Source organism: Ailuropoda melanoleuca, chromosome 4 (genome assembly GCF_002007445.2).
Source record: "Ailuropoda melanoleuca isolate Jingjing chromosome 4, ASM200744v2, whole genome shotgun sequence".
In the NCBI taxonomy this organism is placed as follows: domain Eukaryota; kingdom Metazoa; phylum Chordata; class Mammalia; order Carnivora; family Ursidae; genus Ailuropoda; species Ailuropoda melanoleuca.
Genome location: NC_048221.1, coordinates 19,885,614 through 19,897,854, shown reverse-complemented (window position 1 = coordinate 19,897,854; position 12,241 = coordinate 19,885,614). Strand labels below are relative to the sequence as shown.

Below are 12,241 nucleotides of genomic sequence, written 5' to 3'. Positions count from 1 at the left end.
TGGTTCCTTGGCCATTCTGCAGTGGCTCCTTTTCAGAGGATGGCTTTTCCATTTTCTGTCTCCCCATCACACAGGGCTGGGTCTGTCCTGCTGGCCGCCAGATCCTAGCATCTGGCATAGAGCAGAGTCAACAAATACCATCGAAAGGGAGGTTGGGAGGCTCTGGAGGGCACGAGGGGTCTCCCTGGATCAAAGGCCATGAGTGATTTTTTTTTAATAAAGACACTTTATTTACGGATAGTACAAAATAAACCACAGGACAAACTACTATGCAGGGGGAGGGATGGCCCCCACAAGAACCCCCCCTCCCCATCCCAGAATAACTTATGTAAAAAATTAAAAAGGCCCTAGAAGGAGGGAGGGGCGGGGCTGGAAGCACCTTTGCTGATTGGGAGCTGGGGCCGACAGTCCTTAGCCATCCCATTCCAGGGCTGTGTCTACCCTGGCTTGCTCCCTTCTGAGTCCTGGGCCTAGCAAGGAGGGGACACGCTGCAAGGACAGTTGGTGGCTGTCGCAGAGGTTCCTGGGCCAAGGACCCTGACTTCTGACTCTGAAGGGCTGGAGCCAGTGGTGAGTGGCTTTGGGGGCGGGCGTGGGGTTGGTGTTGGCGTTACTGCAGTGCTCCAGCTCACGTCCCCTGGCCCTGGATGCAGGTCTGCACCAGGTCCCAGGGAGCAGCTGTGTCCGGCGGGGACGTGGGGTCCTCAAAGCGATGATGTTGTTGAATCTACCACCTCACGGCCGTTGCAAACGGTGGGGACAAACTGGGAGCCAGAGCCTAGGAAAGGAAGCCAGAGATCGGGGCCCACCCCGAGGTCCTTCCCGGAGAGCAGGCAGCAGAGGAGACAGGAGTGTGGAGGAGGCTTCCTCCCCCTTCACCCCTCCCTCCCCTCTCCAGCCTCCTCTAAGGAGCACTCCACCTCCAGCCAAAGAATCCCAGCAACCCAAGGAGTGGCCCCCATGTGGAGGAGCTGAGGCAGAGGGAGGGCTGCTTAGGGTGCATGCTGACCTTGGCCGAGGCTGGAGCTGGCCCTGGTGGTGGCGCTGCTGAAGCGGCTGGTGGGCGCACGGTGGCTAACCACGTTCTTCTGTGGCTGGAAAAGGATGATGTGCAGCTTGGGCGCAAAGAGACAGCCGAGCACCACCGAGCCGCTGAGGCTGACTGACACGCACATGGTGGTGGTCTGTACCTGGGATGGGTGAAGTCAAGGATGAGTCTGACCCCAGGACCCGAGCCCAGGCTGTGGGGGTGGGGAGGGGGGGAGATGGTGAGCATCCAACACTGGGCCTTGGTCCTTTTGCCAAGCCCCAAAGGATTTCTAGGAAGGTGGGCACAGTCCCAGCATCAGCCCGTGGACCACCTTCCCAGGGAGATGAAAATTCCAGCTGAGGGGGTGAACATGCAGGGGTGCGGGGGTGTCTGTGTGCATCGGAGTGTGTGTGCTGGTGTGTGTGTATCTGCATGCATACGTGTGCAGGAATGTGTGTGTGCATGAGTGTGTACGTATGTGCATGTGTGGGAACTGTGTGTGTGTCCAGGTTAGTCCTTAACCACCTAGGATTGGCATGCAAATGCAAATCATATGCAAATGCAGGCTGAGTCAGAGCAGATTCCCTCCCCAGCGCTGGCCTCCACCAACCAGGCAGGTGGCCCAGCAGGTGCAACAGCAGCCAAGCCCAGCCGCCCTGGCCCCCAGCACTGCCCACCATACCTCTGTCCTGGGGGAAGGGGCCTTTGCAGGGGCTCTTGTCTCGATTTTCCTGCTCCTTTAATTGTTAAGATTGTCAGTTCAGACCCTGCTCTACACTCCCAAGCTGAGTGACCTTAGGCAAGGGATTGAACCTCCCTGAGTCTCCGTTTCTTCATCTGTAAAATGGGGAGAGCCACGGAGTTTACTCCAGCGTTGTGAGGACTCACCAAAATGATCCTCTTATTGTTCAGAGCTCAGCTCATCTGTCACCTCCTCAAAGAGGCCTTCCCTGACCACCCCATCTGAAGCAGCCATTGCCCCCTTGAAGCTGAGGAGACCTACCGAGACACTCAGGCCAGCTGGATCTTTGCTAGGAAGCCATCAACCGGGGTACAGTTTCCTCCTGCTTTCACCTTCCTCAACCCTAGATCCCAGATCTGCGGCTCTGTGCTTCACCCTCTCTGCCTGCCCCGCTCCAGGGGGCGCCATGCCACACTGCTCGGCTCCAAGGGGCATCAGAGCATTGCGCCCTCCCGGGCTGCATGGCCTGACGGCCCTGCCATTCCCATTCTTGCTTTCCACCCTCACCTCTGCCTACCTTCCACCATCTGTGCCTCCCCTCCTTAACGAGGGAGGTCAGTGCACACCCTCCGCTCCAGTCAAACTCTGTATTGGCTGCCTTCCACTATCTTCTCCACCCAACCTATTCAAACCTGCCTGTCTTGCAGAGCCCAGTGCAAGGACTCCTCTTCCAAGAAGCCCTCCATGATTCTCTCTCTCTCTACACACACACACACACACACACACCCCTCCCTCTTTTGTGCTCTTACTAGGACCTTTCGTCAACCTAAACAAGTCAGCAACATTTCCTGACTTAGCTCTTTAGTTGATGCCCTGATCACCCACCCACTAGACCAGGTCTCCCCTTCTGCAGCCAACCCCTCCGGGGAGCAGGGCAGCTCAGTCGGACATATTTTGGCACATGCATCTCCTCAAGCTTAGAGGGGGACATCTGAGTCCTGAAATCTCAGCTCTAACTCCTCCATCTCCTTGGCCATTGCCTAAGGCCCCACTCAGCCTTCCCACCTCCCCCTGGGGTCCAGTCCCAACGGGGTCACTGCAAGCTGTGTGGCCCTGGGTGAGCATTCAGCCTCTTGGCACCTCAGAGTTATCAGAAGAGTAAACAAGACTCTGGGAAGCAGAAGGTCCAGCGTCCGCCCCCACCCCCCGCTGCCACTCTGTCGCAGGGAGCTCACCCGGTAATCGCTGGAGGTGACGTAGAAGATGGGCAGGAAGGCCAGCCAGATGATGCAAGTGGTGTACATGGTAAAGCCTATAAATTTGGCCTCGTTGAAGTTCTCGGGGCACTTGCGGGTCTTGAAGGCATAGAGCGTGCAGAGCGCGATGAGGAGCACGTTGTAGGCCAGTGAGCCCAGCATGCTGGCGTCTCGATGGTTACAGCGCAATGTCACCACCTCCCGCCGCTCCGGGGCTGTCTCCTTGCCCGTGCCTGGTGCCTCCACCACCAGCCAGGCGGCCACAATGAGCAGCTGGCCCGAGATGAGCGCCAGGCAGATGGCCACCTGCGAGGCAGGGCTGATGAAGCGTGGCCGCTGGGCTCCCTCCCGGGCCCCCCCGAAGATGCGTGCAATGCGGTTGGTCTTGGTGAGCAGGGCTGAGTAGCAGACAGAGAAGGCGGTGCCCAAACCGAGGCGCCGTAAGGTGCACACCGCCGTGGAGGGCTTGGCAATGAAGATGAAGGTCATGCAGTAGCAGAGGAAGACGCCGCCCAGCAGGATGTAGCAGAGCTCCCGGCCTGAGGCCTTGACCACCGGCGTGGCGTTGTGCCGCACAAAGACACCCAGCACGAAGAGGGTGGCCAGGGCACCCAGGCAGGCGATGGTGACGGGCCCCACGGCCCAGGCATCGCCCCAGCGGATGTACTCCTGGGGCAGCTCGAAGCAGCCGGTCAGGCTGGCGTTGGGCCAGTAGCCCAGGCCGCAGTCAGCGCAGGTGAACTCGTCCAGCCGGTACTCGTAGGGCTGGCAGGGGATACAGAGCCAGCAGCAGACCTCTCCTGGCTGCACGCTCTTCACCTCATTCTGGAGACAGGGCTCACTGCAGCGAGAGGCGGGCAGGGGGCCAGCCGCAGGCGAGGCCCATGGGATGAGGCTGGTGTCCAGGGTCAGGCCTTCCGCCCAGTAGCCCACCTTCTGGTAGCGATAGCGCCCGCTGCCGGCCCGCAGGTAGGTGAAGATATTGTAACGTCCGATGCCATCACCGAAGCGGTCAAAGCGCACCTCACTGTGTGTGTCAGCCGGGCGGAAGGGGGCTGGGGTTGAGGGGGAAGAGAGGGTGGGATTGGTGGCTAATCTTGATGTGACCTCGACTCGCACCCTACATGGAACCCAAACCCCAGCCCTGAGGCCACTCCTCGTTCTCCCATGCCTCACCCCAACACTAAAGCTGGCCTCCCCCCAACCAGCCATTTTTCTAAATGCGAGGCTACGACAAATCTCCACTCTAAACCCCAAATAGAACCCCAGCCTCAAAGCCCAAGCATCTTCACAAACGTCATGCCCACACCAACCCCCAACCCTGACTCCCCAAAACCTAACCTTACAGTTAGACTCCAATACCTTCCAATCCAGACCCCAGACCCCAGCCTTATCACACACCACAGCCCTCTCCCCAGACTTAACATGGACTCCTTCACAGCTGAACTTGGCCTCAGTTCCTGGTCCCACTTAGTCAGCCCCTCCAGTCCCAATACTGATCGCAAGGCTAGCTGAACCCCAACCTCAGTGATCACTTATAACCAGTGACGTTCACCAGGATGTGCTCATAGGCAGCTCATGAGACACTTTTACTCCCCTCTCCCCTTGCCCGGGAACCTCACATCTCCCAGGTAGGCTCAGGTGGAAGCAGGACCCCTTGTCATCCCAGGTCCCAGTGAGGAGTTGGGGTTCACGTTAGCAGATGATGTGCTTAAGGCCCCATGGTGAATGGTGCAGCCTGGAGCCCCTTGCAGGGCCCCCACAGCCTCTGCTCCTTCCAGCCAGCCTCGAAGTCTTCAGCATCCAACTCGAGCCCTCCCATAAATCCCATCCAGCCCAGCAGGCTGAATGGGTCCTTGCTCTAACAGCAACCTGGTGCCCCTGGATCCAATCCTAACCCCTCCCCCAACTTTCCCACAACTCTGAATGTCAACCTCATTGGAATTATTATCCGTCTTAGCCCTGGGCCACAAGGCCCTGGAGGCCCTGGCCCCCTCCCACTGCTCCTACAGTGATGCTGCCTGCAGCACAGGGATGATTCTGAGGCATTCGTTATTCATAAAGCTGGAACACTGAGCAAAATAAATTTTGGTACAGGGGTGCTGGGGTGGCTCAGTCAGTTAAGTGTCTGACTCTTGATCTTGGCTCAGGTCATGACCTCAGGGTCATGAGATCCAGCCCTAGCATTGGACTCCACCCTCAGTGGGAGTCTGCTTCTCTCCCTCTCTCTCTGCCCCCACTCACGTGCGCTCTCTCTAAAATAAATAAATAAATAAATAAATAAATAAATAAATAAATAAATATTTTTAAAAAATCTATAGAGCAACCTGGATGGCTAGATAGGTTGAGCGTCTGCCTTCGGCTCAGGTCATGGTCCTGGGGTCCTGGGATCATGGCTCCCTGCTCAGTGGGGAGCCTGCTTCTCCCTCTGCCCCTCCCCACTGCTTGTGCGCACGTGCACGCTCTCTCTCTCTCTCAATTAAATAAATAAAATATTAATAAACAAATGTCTATAAAAACAAATTTGGGTATGAAGAGACTGGCCACCTTGAATAAAAAATCAGGTCTAGGAATAGAATTTTCCCAGAAAAGGGAGTGTCCCCTGATGCTCACTCTCAACCCACCCTTATCCTGTTATGCTGCCTGAGAATGAGCTTGAGGCCCCCCAGTCCCTGCTGCCTGCATGATAGAGAGGCAGGGGAGAGAGAGTGCAAAGCCCAAGCAGGAACTAGAGACCCTCAAATTGTGGGACCAGGCTGCAAAGAGGAACCCCAGTCCCGGCTCCAGGGGGAGTGGCCCCTGTCTAGCCATCTTCGCCCTGGCTTTGCCAGCCCCCGCGGGTCTCCCTTTCTTGCTGTAGACTACATTTTCTTAGCCAAGGAATGGAACCTGGAGGCCCGCTCCCTCTCGCCCTCCACAGGCCCACCGCCTGGTGGCCATGGGCCAGCCCCATTACCGTCAAACTTGACGTTGAGCACGAAGTCCTTGTAGAGCCGGCGCCCATTGACGGGCCGCATTGCGTCGCAGAGCTGGGTGGTGTTGGGGCAGAGGGCTCGGTGCATGTTGTGCAGCGCATGGGCCATGGCGTACACCGCATTGACCACAAACATGATCTTGGACTCCTGCTCGAAAGGCACGGCCCGCAGCGAGTGGGCTGCGCAATCTCGCCTCCGGAAGCTGCAGCGGAACCTCTGCTCCCAGAACTCACGGAACCAGGGGTTCCGGCTGTTGTTCCAGGGGTCCAGGTTCCGGAAGTAGGAGGCAAAGTCGCTGATGGGATAGGAGGCCAGTTCGATAGTGATGGCGCCCTCCGCGGCCCCCTCGCTGCCTGCCACCACGCTCTCCAGGGCCCCCCAGCCATCGCTGGCCACCCAGGTGAAGCTGGCGTTGAGGCGCTGGCTGGCGGCGAGGAGCTCGCGAGCGTCCTCAGAACGGGTGAACAGGACAGCCACCCGGGCGCTGGGCTTCTGCAGCAGGGCTCGCACCACACCCTCAAAAGCCGCCCGGCTCATGGCACGGCCCACCTTCTCCGAGGTGGCCACACAGATGTTGCGGGCACGGGCCTCGAGCTCAAAGGCTTCGATGCCTGTCTCGCCGTAGTCGCCCTCGGATGCCACAGTGGACACATAAGTCCAGTTGAAGAAGCGGAGGATCTCAGCCATGGCCTTGGCTTGGAAGAAGTCGGGGGGCACTGTGCGGGCAAAGTAGTCATAGCGGGACTTGTCGCTCAGCTTGGCGCTGGTGGAGGCATAGCTGATCTGTGGGATCTGAAACAGCCGCAGGAGGTTGGCCACCTGGGGGAGGGGTAGAGCCAGCAAAGATCAGCGATCAGGTCGGACTTGAAAGACAGACGTGTTCCCCACCGTTACTTGGCCTTGGGATCAATTGTCAGTGTAGTCAGCCTTGAGGTCTCCCTCACCCCAAAGACCTCTATCCTGTCTTGATGTGTCTTCCCTCTGGGGGCAGGGAGTTTTGCACCCCTTCCCAAGAGCTGGGAGAGAGAGGACCTAGGGCTGAGGCACCAGGCTCCTGAGCCACACCAGAATCCCTCTGTTGTCCCCCTTCAGATGCATAGCAGAAGCAAAAGTAGGGAGACAAGAGAAGGCCCAAATCCTGGACCGGGAAGAGGTTGGCACTTGGCTGCACAGGGCAGGGGGTGGGGGCACTAGCTGGCATCTGGGATGCTCAGGGCTCTTAGGCTCTCTACCTATTTGGAGCAGGTATCCCTTCCCCAGAGCCCATCCTGATGGAATGATGGAGAAAGATGGAAAAGGCTTCACCAGGAAAGACAACCCAGATCTGAGGGCCTTATGGCCCTGAGAGCCGGAGAGTTGGTCTCCATTGGATGGCTGACCTCGAAATAAACAAGGCTTCCTGCTTACCACTGACCGCCTGGGTCCTGCCCCCAAGAGTGGGGTCCGGACAAGGCCCTGGTGGGATGGGTAGTTGAGAGCAGGACAAAGCCCAGTTTCCACAGGAGAGAGCTGGTCCTGTCTTTGCACCTGGGACACAGGCTCTTATTCTGACAGTCTCAATGCCCTCTCCTCTTGTATTTTCTGCCTCTGTGTCCCTGGGCAAGTTAGCAAACCTCCCTGAGCCTCAGTTTCTCGTTCCTGCCTGACAAGGTAGATAACAATGAGAATGCCTGTGAGGCCACAGTGCCTGGCGTATGGAAGACAAGAGGGATTGGAGCAGGAGAGAAAGGGCAGGAATGAGGAGGAATGATGAACAGGCAGGTGCAGCCTAAGGATGAAGGGCTGGGCCTTGTTTTGACTCAGACAAGGAAAAAGCAGACCGACGTTGAAGTGTGGGCCTTGCTACAGGAGGCAAACAGCTTGGGGTGGGGGGAAGGTAACTGGGCTCCTGGAGATGAATGCATGGAGCCCTGAAGAGAACTGTGGAGAGGGTGGGTGCTTTCCTAGCACCCTGAGAGGCCCCTGAAGACCTCAGCGGGTGGGAGGTGGCAGAGGTAGGTGCTGGCACAGCCACACCTGTCTAAGCTGCTACCAGCCACGTCCAGTAGCTGGGACTAACTGAACTACTAATTCACCGCCTGCAGGAGGGGGATGAGCAAGCCTCCTTGATCCCAGGCCAGATGTGGCCTCCATGGTTCAGACTCATGCTTCATTTCTCCCGAATAAGCATGCCAGGTCAGGGGTCCTGGCCCTGCCTCTGATTGCAGTGCCCTCAGCTGGCCTCCTAAAAGAAGTTAAAGCCCCAGCCAAGGCCCTCCTTGCAAATCCCAACCCTGATCCCAGTTCTGGCCTCATCTGGCAGCCTCTTCTGGGCACCAGACAAGTAAGGGTCCAGGCAAGAGGTGGGACCAAGTCTGGGAGGGGGAGGATCCCTCCTGGGCTAAAGCAGCCAGGCATGCCCAGGGATATCATCTGGGCCAGTACCCTCTGCTTACCTCTTGTGAGAAAGCAGGAGGAAGGAGGGTCTTGTTCCCTCACCTTGCCACCCCTTCAAATCCTGTACCCCCTGAAGACCTAGGGGACCCTCCCCCTGCCACACACATTCTGCTTCTCTTCCTCTGGGGTCCCCACTCCTGTTTCTCTTCTCTGGGCTGCTCCTGGCTTCTATCTTCCACCCCTTTACAGCCCATGGAGAGATGATCTGACAGAGCTGGAGGCCCTTGGCTGAGGGCCCTAGGGGAATGTCTCCACTGCGCCAGCACCTGCCTCTCTTCAAGCCTCAGTTTCCCAATCTACAAAATGGGGCACTGATAGCAGCTGATATTGAGCATGGCCCCAATACATGCTTTGCATGTTGTATCTCATTAAATTTCCACCACAACCCTAAGAGTGGCAAGTGTTATGAGTCCTGTTATTTTACAAGGAGGAAACGGAAGCACAGAAGGGAGAAATAACACTCAGAGTCACATAGTACACGGGGAGCCAGGGTTCAAACCTGGAGTTCTGAATCAAGAGGCCTGGCTACTAAGCTTCTCAGGGCTGTTTAACCTCAGGTGTGTGTGTATGTATGTGTGTGTGTGTGTGTGTGTGTGTGTGTGTATGTATGGGATGGAAGCGCGATGTTTTCCTTACACAATCTCTAAAAATTAACCCCCATTATGTGACAGGGGCACTTTCTTAGTATTCCACAAAAAGCTACTTAAAGGAAGCTCCTAGCCCCTTTTCCAAAGCATGGCAGCCTGGAGCCCCTGCTCAGAGGGAATTCTGGGCCCCGCTCCAGACTCCCTCCCCAGCCCCCAGTTGGGCAGCCCCCACATACCTGGATGGAGACATCGCTGTAGGAGCCGCCAATGACACCAGTGATGGCAGTGGGAGCATCACCGTGGGTGGCGTAAGAGCCATCGGGGCAGATGTGGCGTGAGCCATCGGCACCACGGCTAAGCGAGGCACGCACGAAGTCGAGTGCCTGCTCCAGGGCATGTGTGTCCTTGGAGCAGCTGTCCAGTATGTGCGCGCCCAGGCGCACACCCGGCAGCAGGCGTGGGTCACGGTTGATGCGGTCCAGTGCAAAAAGCATGGCCTCCAGGCGCTGGATGCCTCGATGCTCATTGACAGGCCCACACTCCTCTGCTGGGCCACCCTTCTGGTGTACCGGGAACAGCCCACCCAGGACCAGGTCCCCCTCCAGGGTCAGCACCTTCTTGGAGGGGCCCTCAGCCACAGTGCCCCATAGCAGCAGCAGTGCCAAGAGCCCAAGCAGTGATCCCATAGTCCCAAAGGGGATGGATGGGTCCAGCAGGCCTGGGCCTCCAGGGGATGAGGGTAGAAGCAGCAAAGGCAAAGAAAGGAGGAAACAGGGACCAGGAAAGGACAGGCAGGAAGAGAGATAAGAAGGGGCCCAGCTCCTGCAGAGAAAGAGACAGACAGACAAACAGGGAGAAGTGGAACCCGAGAGTGGCTACCCCTTCTGACTCTGCCTTCCCCAATTCTCTTCCATGGGACTTTTCTAGGGAGCCAGGGAGAGGTAGTATCACAAACCAGGCTGAAAAACTCCCAGACACCCCTTGGCCTGTTTGTCAGCTTTGCCCTGATCTGGGTCTGTAGATGGGCTCTGTGCCCATTGCATACTTAGCAGAGAGGGAGGGAGGCAGAGAGTAGAGGACCAGACAGAAGTCAGGAGACCCCAGCCGACACCAATCCTGCTGTGAATCAGAGTGTCCAAGACCTTGTGCAAAATTCCCAGGACCCCAAAGTCAATGCCTTTGCAGCAGGGGTCGGGTTAGAGTATAAACTTGGGGGTCTAGTCCCTATCCTGAGCCTTGCATTTCCAGAGATAGGCCACTGTGGCTGAAACCCACCAGGGAAGAGGGAAGGAAAGGTCTCCAAAGGGTAGTTTCCAACTCCTAGAGAGACTGGAGCCCAGATGAGCACCCCCAAGGGTCCTAGCCCCTAATTCTTAAAAATCCATCCCAGAGCCCCCTGACTTAGGAAGTAATAGACACTCTAGGCCCTGGGGATTTGACAGCAAGATGGAGAGGTTGGCCTCAGGGAGGGACACTGAAGTGGCCACAGGTCTTAAGTCAGTAGGGAAGGTAGATGTGAGCATACATGTGTCCAGGGTCAGGGGTAGTTCATCTGGTCAGAATCTCAAAACAGTGCTCAAGGTGAGACTTTTGGACACCTTAGCTCTGCATAGAATGCTTTTGGAGACTTAATGCCCCTGTTTTTTCTTCAGCTCAGATCCAAGCAGAGAAAGTCACCATCTCTAACCTCCCTATCCGCATCCTCTCCCCATCCTGTCCACCCTGGCCCTGGCCCTTGGGGACTCCTCCTTCCCTCTTCCACTCTGCGCTTCACTTGTACCCCAGCTACCCTCCCAGATGCCCACCTCACACAGGCTCTCACAATCATGCAGGCTTGGGAAGGCTAGGAGAAGGAAACTGAGGCTGAAGAAGGGCAGGACCCCATGTCCTGGCCACAGAGACTGGGATTCTTCACTTTGCCCCTCAGCTCCTCAGGGTTAATCTCCCCCTGGTGCCAGGGCAGGGAGACTGGGATCCTGTGGGTACCCAGAAAGCAGCAGCTCAACCAGGCAACCAGGAGAGAGAGGCAAGCATGAAGACCAGGACCGATGGGGACGGGACCCAGATGGGGGCTGAGGCCCAAACTGGTCAAGACCACAAGCCTCCCACAGGGCCAGCCAGGACCAAAATCCAGACAGGGACAATACCCTGAAGGGAGACGGAACCCCAGAGGGGGGCAGCCAGGCGGTCTGGGCCACGAAATTCGGACAGGGAGTGATTGAGCCCTAGAGGCTGACACAAAGACAGGGGCACAGACAGAAAGACAGACCAAAGGATGGAAGGAGAGGAGGAACGAAGGAGCGTGATGCAGGGCGTGCGTTCTCTGGGGAAGAAAGGCGGGATGCCTGGGGCTGTCTTCCCGCTTCCCGGAGCTCCTGGTGAGCACTGTCTGGACGCCCCGGCCCGGGAGCCCCAGAACTCGAGGGCCCGCGGGTCTCCGGGACATGGGGTCAGGATCGATAAGGTCGGCAGCGGCCGCGGCACCACGGGCTTACCCTACCTGGCGTGCCCGACTCCGGCGCGGAGAGAAACGGAGAGGAGCCGGGGGCGCAGGGTTCCAGCTCTCGCTCGCTGGCTTGCTCCCTCGCTCAGCAGCTCTGCACTCCCCGCCCGCCCGCTCGCCCGGCCGCTTTCAATCGCGGCCCGCCCCGCCCCTGGCCCCGGCCCGCCCCCAGCCCCTCCTCCGTTCCTCCCCACTCCGGATCTCCCGCTCCTAACCGGGCCTCCGCCTCCCTCCAGACTCCTGCACCGCTCCTTGCCCAGAGCCTCCGGCTCCTGTTCTTCGCGGGGCTTCCGTCCCGGAGCTGTCCACCGCGTGGTGCTGAATCCTCGGGCGCTCCCGCTCTGCGCAGGAGCAGGTGCCTATCGGCCCCCTCCACCCCGCGGTCAGACTGCAGCCCACAGAGCAGCGGGCACGGGACACGGGGCCAGGAAGGTCACTGAGCCCCAGGAGGTGCGCACAGTGTTGTGGAGTCTCATCTATGAGAGCGGAGGGGCTAGCCTTAGGGCTGCAAGGTGCCAAAGGGAGATAGGTAAGGAGGCACGTGGGAGATAGGTAGAGAGCTTAGCCAGCTGAGACAAGTCTGTCCCTGTCCTCACATCCATTCTCTCAATCCACAGACTGCAGCTCAGTCCACATGCCAGGCTTGGGGGTAGGGGCATGTGCCTTTGGCCCCATGTGAGAGCTAGGGCCTGAGTCACTAGGAGGAAGAGATGGGGGGTGGGTGGTCAGAGGAGGATGGGGCCTCCTCTTCCTGCAGATGACCTTTAAAGCT

General features: G+C 58.1%; 1 protein-coding gene across 3 annotated transcripts; it reads right to left on the bottom strand.

Moving 5' to 3' along the window:
- Window positions 1-238: 238 nt before the first annotated feature.
- GRM2 (glutamate metabotropic receptor 2) lies at window positions 239-11,576 on the bottom strand. Of its 3 annotated transcripts, XM_034658391.1 has the most exons (6): window positions 11,467-11,576; window positions 9,203-9,788; window positions 5,925-6,762; window positions 2,948-4,023; window positions 1,010-1,190; window positions 239-778 (listed from the first exon to the last, which is right to left on the bottom strand). In XM_034658391.1, exons 2-6 carry the CDS (start codon window positions 9,650-9,652, stop codon window positions 705-707), a joined length of 2,619 nt encoding a protein of 872 aa, XP_034514282.1. In that variant the 5' UTR covers window positions 9,653-9,788; window positions 11,467-11,576; the 3' UTR covers window positions 239-704. The 3 variants fall into 3 exon arrangements, 2 of the variants coding, with proteins under 2 accessions (XP_034514282.1, XP_034514283.1); XM_034658392.1 differs by lacking the exon at window positions 9,203-9,788; XR_002142615.2 differs by lacking the exon at window positions 239-778 and adding an exon at window positions 1,713-1,867 and having other exon boundaries at window positions 1,067-1,190; window positions 9,203-11,576.
- Window positions 11,577-12,241: the final 665 nt, after the last annotated feature.